Source organism: Cebus imitator, unplaced genomic scaffold, assembly GCF_001604975.1.
Source record: "Cebus imitator isolate Cc_AM_T3 unplaced genomic scaffold, Cebus_imitator-1.0 Scaffold203, whole genome shotgun sequence".
In the NCBI taxonomy this organism is placed as follows: Eukaryota; Metazoa; Chordata; class Mammalia; order Primates; family Cebidae; genus Cebus; species Cebus imitator.
The window spans coordinates 3,615,811-3,633,271 of NW_016107518.1; the positions used below are offsets into that span (position 1 = coordinate 3,615,811).

General features: G+C 44.1%; 1 protein-coding gene across 1 annotated transcript in view; it reads right to left on the reverse strand.

The window, feature by feature from the left end:
* The window catches only part of THSD4 (thrombospondin type 1 domain containing 4), a 660,091-nt gene that overhangs the window by 509,388 nt on the left and 133,242 nt on the right, over positions 1–17,461 (reverse strand). Inside the window, exon 6 of the mRNA XM_017548142.2 lies at positions 10,315–10,417. Within this exon, the coding sequence (XP_017403631.1) occupies positions 10,315–10,417 (103 nt within the window). The remainder of the gene's footprint in view (positions 1–10,314; positions 10,418–17,461) is intronic.

Here is a 17,461-nt window from a genome sequence, read left to right on the forward strand (position 1 = left end):
TGCCTGGTAAATATTTGCCCATCCCTGCATTTTGAGTCTATGTGTGTCTTTGCACATCAGATAGGTCTCCTGAATACAGCACACCAATGTGTCTTGACTCTATCCAATTTGCCAGTCTGTGTCTTTTATTTGGGACATTTAGCCAGTTTGAATTTAAGGTTAATATTGTTATGTGTGAATCTGATCCTGTCATTATGATGCTAGCTGGTTATTTGGCCTGTTAGTTGATGCAGTTTCTTCATAGTGTCGATGGTCTTTACAATTTAGTATGTTTTTGCAGTGGCTGGTACAAGTTTTTCCTTTCCATATTTAGTGCTTCCTTCAGGGGCTCTTGTATGCAGGACTGGTGGTGAAGAAATCTCTCAGCATTTGCTTGTTTGTAAAAGATTTTATTTCTCCTTCACTTATGAAGCTTAGTTTGGCTGGACATGAAATTATGGGTTGAAAATTCTTATCTTTAAGAGTGTTGAATATTAGCCCCCACTCTCTCCTGGCTTGTAGCTTTCTGCAGAGAAATATGCTGATAGCCATGCCTTTCTCTCTGGCTGCTCTTAACATTTTTCCTTTATTTCAGCCTTGGTGAATCTGATGATTATGTGTCTTGTGGTTGCTCTTCTCAAGGAGTATCTTTGTGGTGTTCTCTGTCTTTCCTGAATTTGAATGTTGGCCTGTCTTGCTAGGTTGGGAAGTTCTCCTGGATAATATCCTGAAGAGTGTTTTCCAACTTGGTTCCATTCTCCCCGTCACTTTCAGGTACTCCAGTCAAACATAGGTTTGGTCTTTTCATATAGTCCCATATTTCTTGGAGGCTTTGTTCATTTCCTGTTCATTCTTTTATCTCTTGTCTTCACACTTCATTTCATTAAGTTGATCTTCAGTCTCTGATATCCCTTCTTCTGCTTGATTGATTGAGCTATTGACACTTCTGTATGCTTCACAAAGTTCTCATGCTGTGTTTTTCAGCTCAATCAGGTCATTATGTTCTCGTTGAAACTGCTTCTTCTAGTTAGAAATTCCTCTAACCTTTCTTCAAGGTTCCTAGCTTCCTTGCATTGGGTTAGAACATGCTCCTTTAGCTCGGAAGAGTTTGTTACTATCCACCTTCTGAAGCCTACTTCTGTCAGCTCGTCAAACTCATTCTCCATCCAGTTTTGTTCCCTTGCTGGCGAGGAGTTGTGATCCTTTGGAGGAGAAGAGGCATTCTGGTTTTTAGAATTTTCAGCCTTTTTGCACTGGTTTTTCCTCACCTTGGTGGATTTATCTACCTTTGGTCTTTGATCTTCGTGACCTTCAGATGGGGTTTTTGTGTGGATATCCATTTCGTTGATGTTGATGCTATTCCTTTCTGATTGTTAGTTTTCCTTCTAATAGTCAGGCTCCTCTGCTGCAGGTCTGCTGGAGTATGCTGGAGGTTCACTCCCGATGCTGTTTGCCTGGGTAGCACCAGGAGAGGCTGCAGAACAGCAAACGTTGCTGCCTGTTCCTTCCTCTGGAAGCTTCGTCCCAGAGAAGCACCTGCCAGATGCCACCTGGAGCTCTCCTGTATGAGGTGTCTGTCAACCCCTGCTGGGAGGTGTCTCCCAATCAAGAGGCACAGGGGTCAGGGACCCACTTGAGGAGGCAATCTGTCCTTTAGCAGAGCTCAAGCACTGTGCTGGAATATCTGTTGCTCTCTTCAGAGCCAGCAGGCAGTAACGTTTAAGTTTGCTGAAGCTGTGCCTACGGCCACCCCTTCCCCCAGGTGCTCTGTCCCAGGGAAATGGGAGTTTTATCTATAAGCCCCTGAGTGGGGCTGCTGCCTTTCTTTCAGAAATGCCCTGACCAGAGAGGAAGAATCTAGAGAGGCAGTCTGGCTATGGAGGCTTTGCCCAGCTGCAGTGGGCTCCACCCCATTCGAACTTCCTAGGGGCTTGTTTACACTGTGAGGGGAAAGCTGCCTACTCAAGCCTCAGTAATGGTGGATGCCCCCTCTTCCCACCGAGCTCAAGCATCCCAGGTCCACTTCAGACTGCTGTGCTGGCAGTGAGAATTTCAAGCCAGTGGATCTTAGCTTGCTGGGCTTTGTGGGGGTGGGATCTGCTCAGCTAGGCTCCCTGGCTTCAGCCCTCTTTCCAGGGGAGTGAATGGTTCTGTCTTGCTGACATTCTAGGCCCCAGTGGGGTACAAAAAACATCCTGCAGCTAGCTCAATGTCTGCCCAAATGGCCACCCAGTTTTGTGCTTGCAACCCTGGGCCCTGGTGTAGGCACCCGAGGGAATCTCCTGATCTTTGGGTTGCAAAGACCATGAGAAAAGCTGGAATACACCATTCCTCATGGCACAGTCCCTCACGGCTTCCCTTTGTGGGGGAGGGAGTTCCCCGACCCCTTGCACTTCCCAGGTGAGGTGACGCCCCACCCTGCTTCAGCTCGCCCTCCGTGGGCTGCACCCACACTCTAACCAGTCCCAATGAGATGAGCCAGGTACCTCAGCTGGAAATGCAGAAATCACCCACCTTCTGCATTGATCTCGCTGGGAGGTGCTGATCAGAGTTGTTCCTATTTGGCCATCTTGCCGGCCACCTCTGTTCCTCTTACAAGAACACTAATCCTATCAGATCAGGGCCCTGCTTAAGACCTCATTTAATCTTAATGAGTTCCTTAGAGGCCCCGTCTTCAAACACACTGTGAATTAGGGCTTTAACATCTGAATTTTGGAGAGACATAAACATTTAGTCCATAGCATTCATTGTGCTGTTTGTATTAGCAGAACTTACAAACCATAATAAACTTTATTAACGTAAGAAATGATATATGGGGTGACAATGCTGTGGTCCCTCTCCTATACCTGGCTCACCTTCTCAGTGTCCTTTAATGGCTGAGACTCTTTCCCCGGCTTCCTTAATGTAACAAACTCCAAAGCTCATTTCCTGCTCCTTGTAAAATCCATTTTGTTATTCTACATTTTCTTGAAGGTCTTATCCACTGATCTCACTAAGGCTGATGACTGCAAGTATGTGTCTACAAGCCTAAGATATCTCCCTGAACTTCAGAACCTTGCATCCCCAACCTCCTGTTGCGTCCCACCATTCATTCAGACTCAACACATACAAAACCAAAATCATTTTGTTTTCACAAGGAGGTTGCCCTCTAGGCTTTTGTCCTCAATGATATGCTCATCCCCGAAGCAATCATGGCTTAGTCTTGCCAGGTATCCCTGGCATGTACAAGAGAACTCTCAGAATGGATCTTGTGGGGGCACTCCAGATATACATCACTAGTGAAATAGAAACTACCTCTCATTTCCCTGAGGTCCCTTTCCACTCTGAACGTTCATAATGATAACGGATTATCTATGTACAGGGGTGGGCTGTGGAAATGGGAGTGCCTATGAATAAAACTGCCTCATTAAAACATGAACAGTCTAATGCCGGGTCCACCGGCCCTTAGTCATAAGCCTCCCTCCCCGCTGCATTACAGTTCTGGTAGTATTGTCTATGTTTTTATCTGACAGTGCCCCCTGCCCTGTCATGTCCCACCATGGTATCTGTGTTGGAGCAGACTGCTGGACTGGTGGAGAAGTCAGAAGCACGCCTGGGAACCTGGCCCCCAGCATTCCATCTTTTGCCCCTCGGAGCTTTAATCAAGGGGTAGATCTCGAATGAAGTGGCTCGGGGCTCTGTGGATATCAGACTATGTGGTGGCGCCTTTAATATTCCCTGAAGCCACATCTGCTATTCTTGCAAACAACCTAATAAAAGTCACCTGGACTTACAAGGAAGGCATTCAGGAAATTTCACTGGAGCTTCCTGCCTGCAGGATGGAAGCAGTATTTGGTGCACCAAGTACTAGGGCTGGCTACAAATACTCCATTTCTCCTCCTTTGAGCACAAGGTGGGAGGGTACCTCCCTTCCCCCTTGGAAGTCAGGTGTGATACGTGACTTGCTTTGGCCAATGAGATGTGAGTAGAAACAATATGGATAAATTCTAATTGAAGCTTTAAGAACCCGAGTCTGTATGCTGGCTATTATTAAGAAGTCTAACATAACAAGATGCTGGCGAGGTTGTGGATAAAAAGGAACGCTTATACACTGTTGATAAGAGTGGAAATTCCTCAAAGACCTAGAGACAGAAATACCATTTGGCCCAGCAATCCCATTTCTGGGTATATACCCAAAGGAATATAAATCATTCTATTATAAAGACACATGCATGAACTATGAACATACACATTCATGTCCATTCATTGTACTATTCAAAATAGCAAAGACATGGAATCAACCTAAATGCCCACAGATGATAAACTTGATAAAGAAAATGTCACATATATACACCATGGAATACTATGCAGCCCTAAAAAAGAATGAGATCAAGTCCTTTGCAGGGACGTGCACGGAGCTGGAGGCCATTATCCTTAGCAAACTAATGCAGGAACAGAAAACCAAATACTGCATGTTCCTACTTATAAGTGGGAGCTAAATGATGAGGACAGATGGACACGCTGGAGCCTACAAGCAGGCAAAGAATGGGAGGAGGGAGAAGATCAGGAAAAATAACTAATGGACACTAGGCTCAATAACTGGGTGATGAAATAATCTTTACAACAACCCTCCCAAAACATGTTTGCCTGTGTAACAAACCTGCACATCCTGCACATGTACCCCCGAACTTAAAAGTAAGAAAAAAAAAAAAAAGAACTTGAGTCTGGGTTACTTGTTCCTTTTCCCTGCCTCAGTGAAAACATGAGTTGAGGTACAGCTTCTACCAGCCTGGGTCCCCAAGGAAGCAAAATACACACACCCTTACACATGGAACGTGAGCAGGAGTCAAGCTTTTGTCTTGTGAAGTCATTTGGATTTGGGGGTTATTTGTTACTGTAACATAACCCAGCAGCTGCTGACAGAAAACCATCACTCTGTTCATGTCACTGACTGGCGACCTTCAATTTCTGACTCAGCCTTCCCTCTGGCTTTTCAATTGCCACTCTCTTTAGTTCAGCTCTCAGGGTCACACAGTACACTCAGGCTACCCAACATAAAGCTGCCTCCTGGTTTAAGGATTAAAACTGACACCTGACGCCCTGCAGTCTATGATAAAGCTCCAGAGTCTCATGCTGTCCAGTAAAACTCCAGAGTCTCATGCTGTCCAGCCCCCATTACTCTTGACATGAAAACAGGTGGAATTTTCTCCAATCTCAGCACCTAAACAAGGAGCTTTCTATTAAACTGCCCATTCTAGGTGGAATGGACATATATATTTATTGTCCAAGACAGAGAGTGAAAGGGGGCTGGGACGACAGGCATAAACTATCACCGCTGCGAGTGAACTGGGATGCATGGGCACCCTAATTCCACTTTTGCCATCTTTACTGTTCCCAGGCTACGAGAAAAATTCTGGAGGCATTATCTAAGGATAGGTCACCAAATCCAGGAAATGCAATTAAAGGCCTAAGAAGAACCATCTGGTAAAATTAATGTGTTTATCAGAGAGTATACTCCGCTTTTACTATTCTACGTAGCATTGTACTGAATGAGTGCAGCTGTTTCCCTAAGTAGGCACATGCGAATAGCAGGAGACATCCAAACAAAACCAACAGCCCGATGCAAAATCCAGCCGTGAAGCCTGAACGCCCTGCAGAAACGTTAGCAGTTTCTTCCTCCCGCCGGTCAGCCTGGGAGCCATTTAAGAGGAGGAAGGATAAAATCAGGAAAACAATCTTAGCAGCAAAAGGAATTACTTAAACAAAGCCAAAGTAAACTCAGCTTCAGTGACCAAAAGCTTCCTCTCTCCTAGGCATGTGAGAAACATCAATGTCAGTGACTATTTTAAAAGACTGCTTCATTTTCTAGTAACACAATGTAAAGGATAGTTGATTAATCTGCATTAGGATGCTAATCATTAAGCGTCTCAGTGGCTTACCGTAAAGAAGTATGCACTGATTTTGGTAGAAGAATGTTTTCCTGTCTGTCTCAATCCCCACTTCCCTGTCTCCTCTTCATGTGATGTGGGTCCCCTACCATAGGGATGGTCACATGACCTGAGCTAGCCCAGGTATCCCATGCCCAAAACTTAGTTCCAGGGATGGGAATAGGATCCAAACAAGACCACGGTATAGTCTGTCTGGGATTGGAACAGTCACTGGGTGTATCAGTTTCATAGGACTGATGTAACATATCACACAAACTGGTTGGTGTCCTGTTGAACACAAACAAGAGAAATTTATTCTCTCACAGTTCTGGAGGCCAGAAATCCAAAATCAATGTGTCGGTAGACTTTCCCTCCAAAGTCTCTGAGGGAGGGAAACTTCCATGCCTCTTCCTGGTTTCTGCAAGTTGCCAGCAATCCTTGGTGTTCCTTGGCTCATAGCTGCATCACTCTAGTCTCCGCCTCCGCCTCCACATGGGCTGCCTTCCCCCTGTCTGTGTCTTCACATGGTGCTCTCTGTGTGGGTCCCCAGTCACAATGGATTAGGGCCTATTCTACTCCACTGTGAACTCTTCTAAACTTACATCTTAATTAGATCTGCAAAGACTCTCTTTCCAAAGAAGGTTACATCACAGGAACCTGGGGTACCTTTAATAAATCTTTTTTGAGGGTGCAATTCAACCTACATCACCAGGTCAGAGAGTCTCTCCCACTATGGCTGCGAGCTCAAAGCCACAGTAAGCCTGCTCAACTTTCCGAGATGGAAGTGAGCAGAATCTAGAGCTGGAGGAAGATGGGAAAGGCAGGGTCCTGTTACTGATTCCCTGGAATGAAGCCACATCTGAACCCCAGGCCACCTCTTGGATTTCCCAGTAACATGACTAACGAAATACCTTTCTGATTGAAATGTATTTAGTTTGGGTTTCTGTCGCTTACAACCAAGAGTTTCCATTAATATATCCACCAACGAACAATGCTCTATAATGTGAATTCAAGTAGTTTCCCATAATCTGGGTGGGACAGAGGATGGAAGAATTTATGAAAAAGATTGGCCATGGGCTAATAATTATTGAAATTAGGTGGATACATAGGAGTGTATCTCACTATTATACTATTTTCTCTACTTTTACCTATGTTAGAAATTTTCCAAAAAATCAGTAAAATCAAATGTTCAAAAAATAAGTTCTTCCAGGTCTTATAATTAAAGTCTATAACAAATAGAGAGGAAAATATAACACAAAAAGCAGACTCATATATAAGCCAGACAACAGTAGGCAACCACATGTAATACATGAAAACATCAGCAAAGTTTTCTTTGTGTTCTGCATAGGGCTATCAATATTGGACCCGCATCGAACAGACATCAAGGTCTTAGACAACAGCAGCTGGCTGATAGCCACCCCAGACTACATAGAAAGGTCTGGCAAGGCAGCTTCTGCTCCTGGGGAAATAACAGAATGCACACTGCTCAGAGTAGTGTGAAATTCATCTTTCCTCCCAGGTAATCACAATAAAACAACTATTTTCCACAGCCAGCCATAAAGCAAGGGTGCAGCTCAGACAAAAGACAGGGTCACTTCTTCTCTAAATGTTCACTGACAAGCATTGGTGTTCTGACACAATATTTCATGATGCATCGAATACCCATGATTCTATCCCTTGATGTAGGCTAGAGTCATCCCTTCTTGGATTGGAAGTTCTCCACCCTAGCTACTCATAAGAATCACCTGGGATCTTTAAAAAATTGTGATGTCCAGGCTGCACCCCAGACCAATTAAATCACAATCTCTTGGGAGGGGTACAGGGATCAGTGTCTCTAGGAGGCTCCTCAGTGATCTAATGAGCAACTAGGGCTGAGAACCACTGCGCTGGACAGATCTACATCTGTGAGGCAGTTGCTCACTTTGGATACATGCCCCACGTCTCTAAGGTAGCCACCACTAACAGTCAGAGCAAACTCACTTCTTCATCTACTCTAGTGAGTAAATCTCAACCAATCTAGAACCTTGCTCCTTCTTCTTTGTGCTAGTTTCCTTGAGGCTGCATGACAAAATACCATAAACTTGGTGACTTCAAAAGAGAAATTTATCCTCACAGTTGTAGAGGCTGGGAGCCTGAAACCAAGGTATTGGCAGAGCTATGCCCACTTCGAAGGTTCTAGGCAAGGATACTTCCTTGTTTCTTCCTAGCTTTTGGTGGCTTCCAGTAATCCTTGCTGTTTCCTGGTAGAAGCATCACTCCAATCTCCGTCTGCATCATCACTTGGCATCCTCCCTGTATGTCTGTGTCCTTGCTCCTCTTCTTATGGGAACACCAGTCATTCCAGATTAAGAGCCCACCCTTCTCCAGTATGAAGGCAGCATAACTGATTACTTCTGTAATGGTTCTATTTCCAAATAAGGTCACATTCTAAGGTTCCAGGAAGAATACTGATTTGGGTGGCGGGTGGGGGAAGTATTTAACTCAGTACACTTTTCTTCACCCATATTAAGTTAGTCTTACACTTTGTCTTCACCAGAATGCATGTAAGACATAGTTAATTGGGAGTACGGTGCCTTTAAGAAATGTTACTTTGAAATCATTTTAGATTTATAGGAAAGTTACAAAGATAGTACAGAAGTTCCTATATACTCTTTACCCAGCTTCTCCTGATGTTAACAAAACCATTTATAGGCCTGGTGCAGTGGTTCGCCTCTGCAATCCCAGCACTTTGGGAGGCCCAGGTGGGTGGATCACTTGAGGTCAAAAGTTTGAGACCAGCCTGGCCAACATGGCAAAACCCCGTCTCTACTAACAATACAAAAATTAGTTGGGTGTGGTGGCGGGCACCTGTAATCCCAGCTACTCAGGAGGCTGAGGCAGGAGAATCGCTTGAACCCAAGAGGTGGAGGTTGCAGTGAGCCAAGATCATGCCACCACACTCGACTTTATCTCAAAAACAAAACGAAAACAAAAAACAAACCATTTATAAAAACTAAGACATTAACACTGGTATAATACTATTAACTAAACTATGCACTTCATGCCTATTTCACCAAGTTTTCCAACAATGCCCTTTATCTGTTTCAAGATCCAAATAGGGATACCACCTTAAATTTAACAATACTCTAAAGAACGACAAAGGTCAGAACCAAACTCTCTACAGAATCAAATCAAAACTTCACTTTGGCATCCTTCTTTTGCTTACCCACCACCCTGTTCCCCACCCTTGTATTTGCACTCAGCAGGCTCTATGTTTCCTCTGTACATCCTTCCTGCTTGAATTTGATAGTCTCAATTTTTTAGGCAAGTTAGTTCTTAACAATTTTGAGGTCATGGGACCACTCTGAGAATCTAGTAGAAGCTACAGAGTCTCTGAGAACACAGCACAGATAAAAACTATTTAGCATCCAATTTCAGAGCAGTCAGATACTAATCCACTTCCCTCCTCCCCAAGGGCTTCTACCTAAGTATAGAACCACCTTGCACAGTTTGGCTTCCCCAGGCATTGATTCTTCAATGAAATCAGCACAACTCACTAGCAATCCCTCTTCCAAGACAATTTCTCCAGATCCTGGACATAGGGCAGTGCTCCATACTTTGGGTATTGGCCAACCTTAGCTGTCCCAGCCTCTGCCTCGGGCTGAGGCTGAGAAGGACTGGCTGGGCAGAGCTCTTCAGCTGGGCCCTGAAGGCAGCTGGACTCCCTCTCCAGCCAATGTGGCTGTCAGCACAGACCCCCACAAGTTTTGCTTGACCCAACACTTCTTCTGAGCCCATTTTCTCCATGGGTGGGAAGAAACATCTCAGAATGTTAAAACTTCTCAGTCCACAAGCCATGTTATCATCTGGGTTTTGACAAAGAAAAGTGACTCCAGCATCCAGAGTGAGATCAACGAGCTGTGTCCACTTTGGATCTCATGTCATTTGGAAAAGACGGGGACCTTGGACTCAAGGCAATGCCTGCCTACTATTCTTTGTCTTTGGAATCGGCATGTGAGGCCCCCTACAGGTGAGAACCATATAACTGTACAATCTCACATGTTCTCTTAAGCTCCCATATCAGCCTTGTGGCATGAACCAAGGAAAGGGAAACTCCATCTCCACTCTCGACTCACAACCCTATGTTTGAACCTCTTCTCCAGCTGATTCCTTGAACCCTGTTCCATCCCCCTCACCTTGCCATCCTCGGATGTTGCCTGTTTCAATGCCTCATCCATCTGACTCATGCTGAAGATGGTCCAGGTGTCACCTGAGCTATGCTACTTTAGTAAAGACCCATGCAAGCTTCTCTTTGCCCTGGAGTCATACTTTCTCCCCTATGACACCCCCAGCCAGGATCACACCAATACCTCCAACATCAATCAGAAGTCAGCAAGAATGGAAAACAGACAAAAATAACTTCTACGGACAGGGCTGCATCTATTCTTACCTTCTGCAAATGGCTCCCATTCATAAAACCGGCCCATAAATGGCTTGTTATTGTAGGATGCACACTGCACCTCCCGGATGCTTCTACTGCTTTCCGGACATACCTAATAAAGCAGATAATAAATATGCAATTAGTGTCCATACTTTTCATAGCTCCAGGATACCTTTCCAAGCCCTGGGTACCCTTCCAACTTTATTTTATTTATTTATTTATTTTGAGATGGAGTCTCACTCTTGTCACCCAGGCTGGAGTGCAGTGGTGTGATCCTGGCCCACTGCAACCAATGCCTCCCAGGTTTGAATGATTCTCCTGCCTCAGCCTCCAGAGTAGCTGGGATTACAGGTGCATGCCACCACACCCAGCTAATTTTTTGTATTTTTAGTAGAGACAGGGTTACCCCATATTGGCAGGTTCATCTTGAACTCCAGACCTCAAGTAATCTACCTCGGCCTCCTGAAGTGCTAGGATTACAGGCATGAGACACTGCACCTGGCCAATTGTCACTTTCATTACAAAAATATTACATGTTTATTATAAAAAAATTAAAAAATACAAATAGACTAAAAGTTAATTCTGAATTAAAAACATCTATAACCTCACCTTCCACGGATAACACTTTTAACCTCTCTCTGTGTATACACACACACACTCTCCACACACATCATCCTTTTCACACTTTTGTAACTCAGTGGATTGTGGACTCCTTTCCAAGTCATGAAATATTTATGTTGTCAAGTACTGAGCAATTCTAGATGATTTTGAAGGTGTATTTGTTTGTGGTCTAGCCTATTAGCAATTTTACTCATTGAGAGAAAGGGGTTAAGCAGACTGTCTAAGCCTTTGTGGTCTACAGGCTTCCAGTTCTGGTAACTGCCACCAGGTTAACGCAGAGTGGCTCCTGGCTACAGCCTGCTTATGGAGCACTTTGGTTTTACTTAGGTCTAGTTATCTGAGGAATGGGACCTTCAGCCCACTTGCGCTGGTGTGTTTCTGTTATGAAAACCTGCAGTCCAGCAGCTGATCTCTAGTTCTGATTACGGACAGGGTGGGCCATCAGCACTCTGGGGTCTGCTTCTTGTCACTGTGGGGCCTTTGGCGAGGCATGCCACATCTCCAGGTCTCAATTTCCTCATCTGTAAATGAAAGGGGTTGGCTTTGATTCTCTTTCGCTCTAGGACTCTGTGATTCCATGTTAAGTAATTTGGAGTGGAGTGAGATGGTGTTTGGGCGTGGCTCTACATTGCTGCTGCACAGGTTAGGATGCACAGGCCGCACCAGAATCACCCAAAGGACCACTTCGGGCATATATTCCTGGGCAATCTTCCCCACTCTCCTGCCAGAGTCGGACTTGAGAATCTGTATTTTTAACAAACTCCTTAAGGTTTTCTTTCTCGAAGTTGTAGATGGGGACTGCTACAGGGATGGTGCCCTCTACAAGTCACCCAGCTGTTCACATCCTACTCGAACTTTGGCTCAGGCCAAAGGGTGGTGAAAAGCATGTTAACTCAAAATGCTTCATGGAGACAGCTGGTGTTGCTGGAAGTTTACATGGGTCCAGAAAACCCATGTAAGGGTTGCCAGAAGATTGGCTTCCAGAGCCCTAGGAGACAGGCTTCCGTGGCCTGTCTACCTCTCACTAACTGTCAGAGCTCAGCCCACCCTGCTCGTTCACCCTGCCTGCTTTTTCCTACCAGTTTCCATCATGTTCTGCTTTAGAGGGCTTCTTGCTCCATATGGTTTGGGAATGACCATCCTGCACATTTGTACCAGCAGTCTCCCCAACTATGACCGTCCTTAATCAAGCAGGAGATGTTTTCCCTCACACCTATTTTCAGTCCTTCCTCTGGTCCCTTGTCTTCCAGGAGACCTAATATTTCTGATACATACAGTAGATTTCTCTACAAATCCTTGAAGACTTTGAACTATGCTATTATCAGTGTATTCCAGAGACTTCTATACAGTGCTGTTTAATGTTTCAGGGGCCAGGTTCCTTTTCCTTCTGATTATTCACACACACACACACACACACACACACACACACACACACACGTTCAACAAAGCTAGATCATACTTTATCCACAGTATGAATTAGAGATTCTGATCTTATTTTCTGTCTCATACTTATTTACTTTATAATCACATTTTGCTCATATTTACACTTATAAATGAGGAAGAAAGAAGTCAGAGGGAGCTGTATGTTTTTCTTGAGTAGTGCATCAGAATCACCTGGATAAACTTGATAAAATACAGATTCCTGGATCTCATCCCAGATTTACTGAATCATAATCCTTAAGGGAGGGATCCAGAAGTTTGCATTTCCAAAAAGATCTCTGGGTGATTCTTTTGCATGCCGAAGCTCGGAAATTCCTGCTTTAGGTGGGACAGAATTTGGACTAGAATTTAGAGAAGATGGGGTGGACAGTGAGAGGCAGCCTGGTGGGGACCAGGCTGCTTGGGTTTAAATCCAGGCCCCACACCTCACTGGCTGTGGGACTCCTCCATGCCTCAGTTTGTTCTCTGTGAAAAATCTGTAAAACTACAGTGTTTACCTCATTGGGTGTTGTGAAGATTAAATGAGTCAATAGGTGTAACATGTTTAAAATAGTGCTTGGCACAGGTAAGGGCTCTGAACATGACTGCTGTGGCTGCCATTTCATGGAAGGGGAATGGCATGAACAAAGTCAAACAGAAACAGATGGCCTCTTTGAGAGAACGGAGTAGACGGACTTGTCAGGAGCAGAAGGTTTAGATCAGCAGTTTTCAAATCATAGTGTGCAAAAAATTAACCTGGGAGCTTGCTAAAAATTTTTGCCCCTATAATCATTCTGAGTTGTTATACGTGAAGCTTGGGAATCTGCATTTCAACTTTTTGATGCAGGTTATGAACACATGTTAAGAAACCCAGTAGGTTAGGTAGAAGACAGCTGGTATTTAAAGTTGGAAAGAGGCCAGGCATGGTGGCTCATGCCTGTAATCCCAGCACTTTGGGAGGCCAACGCAGGTGGATTATCTGAGGTCAGGAGTTCGAGATCAGCCTGGCCAACATGGTGGAAACCTGTCTCTACTAATAATACAGAATCACTTGAACCCGGGGGGCAGAGGTTGCAATGAGCTGAGATCATGCCTCAGTACTCCAGCCTGGGCGACAAAGCAAGACTGTCTCAAAAAAAAAAAAAAGAAAAAAAAAGTGACAATGTAACAGTATTGAGATCTTTCAAATACACTGGCCCTTCGCCAGCTTTGCACTCTTGCAGTTTATAATCTTAGGGTATGACTTAATATTCCACTCATGCCCAGTGCTCTTACATCCACACACATCTGCCAATCCAACTTATAATGGGTCATCCAGGATACCCTGTTCCTTGGTCACCAGTAAGTCCTTTACATCTAAGTGTAGTCTGATTCCCACCTAAGGCAGAAGAGCTTAACATGGCATCAGAGCCACAGTGATCAACAGATCCACCTGCAGTTGCCAGGAGTCAACTGAGCCCAGCAGGAGGTAACAAGGTATCCTGGTGGAGGGACACCCGTCTGTGACTCCAGCAAGGTCTCATGTAATGCTAGGCAAACTGCCAAGTCAGAGGCTGGGCACTACTTCCTGGAGGGCAGAGGGACACGGTCAGAGAAATGCAAGGCTTCTTGGACCCGGATGTGGAAGTGGCTTATTGAGGCAGCATTATGATACAGCTAAGGAAGGCAGAAGCCTGGAGTGATGATGATGATGATGATGATGATGATGAATGATAATGATACCTAACTTTTACTGAACATTTATTAAATGTTAAACATTCCACTATGTGATTTACATACATTCAGCTCATTTAATCCTCACAATAACTATTATATACCCATTTTACAGATGAGGAATCCAAAGCAACGAAAAAATGAGCTGCATATAGTCACAGAGCTTGTAAGTGGTGAAATCGTGATTTGAATCCTGACACTGCATCTAGAATCCATCACAGCAACCACTATGCCAGGGTACCCTTTGTGACTGTGTAGACAACAAAGTTAATTTGTGATGGGTCCTCAGACAAGAGAGCCTTAACTGTGTCTTATCTACAGTCAGGATAGGTCTAGAGGCCAAAACTGGATTCAGCCCCCAAGGCTTGGTGAAGTGGCTGGCCCCAGCTACAAGGAGCAGGGAGCTGCGGAGTGAGGATGGAAACCAAGCAGGGCCTGGGAAATCCTGTTTCATGTCTCTTTTATAGATTACATCTGTTTGTACTTGTCATACTATTATCGGGATGTGATCTCCTCTCATTTTAACAGACTCTCTGAAGTTAAAACTTCCAGGTCACAGATCCTTTTACATTTGTTAGGTTTTAAATTGGTTGTTTCCTGATGTCATGGACTGAGTCACCTTCACCTTATCAGTAATCGTCTGTACATTGCACTGTGAACCTTTCCACGGGCACAGATTCTTGTAATCCTCAGCCCAGAAAACTGAGACAGGAGAAAAACCATGTAGATAGAGATCAGGCTCATTCAGGATGAGTCCCACAAAGTCTGGAGATTTAGAGCCAAGTAACGTCCCTGGGAGATAACCTCCCTTCAAATGACTCCCTTCCACCCAAAAGAGGGAGGGATGTTTCCACTGGACTTTTAATGGAAGAGAAATAAAGACAAACTTTAATGTGATTAGCTGAATCCTTATAAAGCAATATGAGCCCTATCCAAAGTTCCATCTAGACAATTGCCTGGGGTTGCTATGAGTCACAAATAGCATTATGGAAACTTTGGCTACATTTCTAGTGACCCTGGTTAATCTGAAATGACAACTGACTATACCTAACTTCACTTCTCAAGAAGCCACCATCAGTGATCACACACTTACCTTTTGGTAATTAATTACTTTCACCTCCCCGAGAGATGAACAGCATCATGTCCTATGTACTGGTGCCCAGGAACATGACCTTGAAGTCTGCCTGCATCAGATATGCAATTTTTTTTATCCTTTGCATTGCTCTGGATTCAATCAAAAGACCCACTACCATAGCAACAGATGATGTAGTTAACATCACCACAGTCATGAGCTCTTTAAAAAAATGAAATCTAGAAAATGTCTCTGCACTGTCATGAGAAAGTGGCTCTGTGACCTTGGGAAAAACATTTAGCTTCTCAAAGTCTAAACTACCAAAATTGAATAACAAGCCCTATACCACCTTCCAGGCTCCAAGCCCCAGGGATTTTCATGGGGGTTTTTAAGTGGTAACACATTAAGGTTTCCAGCTCTCTGTAATGACCAATAAATGTTGGCTGAAGTGGAGACACCCAATGTCCACTGTGGAGACCTCAGTAGTTCCAGAAGTCCTAAGTGCCTGAAAGGTATGTGTTCTGAGCAAACATGCCCTTCCTTCCCTTCTCATCTACAGCTGGAAAATGGGCCTGTTTTCTAGCTATAGAGTAATATAACTATGGCCAAAATTTCTCTCCAGGTATCTGGCACATTTTTCAAATATGCTTATTATCTCCTTTCTCAAATCACACAGAACACACTCAACCTCACAAAAACCTTTGCCACCTCCTACCACTTCCAGCAATCCTCCAGTCAGTGAATTAATTGGTTTGTCTGAAGAATTTGGAGAAAGGTTTTGTATATACATTTTTTAATTTGAGATTTTCTTGATTCTCAAACGCTTTTTTTCATCCAAAGGATGTTCATCATGTTCTCTAGAGAGAGACGTTTCTCTCTCATTCAATACTTACATCAAAGCCCTAAAGGATTTAATATGACACTAAGCCCAGCCGTTCACCCAGGTGAATCTTAGATTTTTAAATATTTGGGGGGCTGGGCGTGGTGGCTCACGCCTGTAATCCCAGCACTTTCGGAAGCTGAGGTGGGTGGATCATGAGGTCAGGAGATTGAGACCATGTTGGCTAACATGGTGAAACCCCATCTTACTAAAAATATAAAACTTAGCTGGGTGCGGTGGCATGCGTCTGTAGTCCCAGCTACTTGGGAGAATTGCTTGAACCTGGGAGGTGGAAGTTGCAATAAGCCGAGATCGTACCACTGCACTCCAGCCTGGTGACAGGGTAAGACTCTGTCTCAAAAAAAAAAATTCAGGATCCCTTCAAATCTAGGCCTATCTCAAAACTGCTTACTTATGTCTGCCTATTTATATTATTTATATATCTCTAAGTTTATAAGAAGATCTAAAAAAGAATGCCCTTTTATGCCCTTTTCCCTAACTAATCAGGAAGCACATGGCAAAATTAAACTTATTAAAAAATTTAGTCTGGTGGCTCACGCCTGTGATCTCAGCACTTGAGAGCCTAAATTGGGAGCATGCTTAAGCGTAGGAATTCAAGACCACCATGGGCAACATAGCAAGACCCCATTTCTACAAAAAATAATTAGCTGATCCTTCTGCCTCAGCAGAAGGATTGCTTGAGTCCAGGAGTTTGAGGCTGTAGTGAGCTATGCTCATGCCACCACACTCCAACCTGGACGACAAAGTGAGACTCTGTCTCAAGCAAAAACAGAAACAAAACCACCCCACTCTCTCAAGGAGCATAAATTTCCTAGTGGCTGTTTCACATTAGTAAGACTGGCTTCCTTCTCCTCTGCTATCTGCTGGGGCAGGGTGTACAATTCCATTCAAAGGCAAATATTCATTGCAGCACTCCATGTGTCGGGTGCTGACAGTAATGAGCATGCAAAGAAGAATCTGCCATAATAGCCTCCCACAGTGACTTACAGGCCAACGCGAGAAAAATGCATAAACAAAAATGTATATTGCATGGAGAGGAATGTAGTGAATTGTTTGGACACGACATTTTTAATCTTGCAAAGGAAGAAGTTAACTGATTTTTCCTAATGTTGAAAAATCAAGAAAATAAAAATTATTAATATACTACATATAGCCAAGAATATAAGTGAAAACAAAAATGTGGCAAGTGTAGATCAGCAGGAGTGGAAGGAAAGGGGGTAATTTCTTCATCTTCCAGAATAAGGAGTTGATGGAGAAAATTTAAGTTGATGTATCAAGAAGCAGGGGTAGTAATATGCCATTTAGAGTTATAGAGGGAATGAACAAAGAACTACAAGTTAAAAATCGCTGGCCGGCCGGGCGCGGTGGCTCAAGCCTGTAATCTCAGCACTTTGGGAGGCCGAGGCGGGTGGATCACGAGGTCAAGAGAT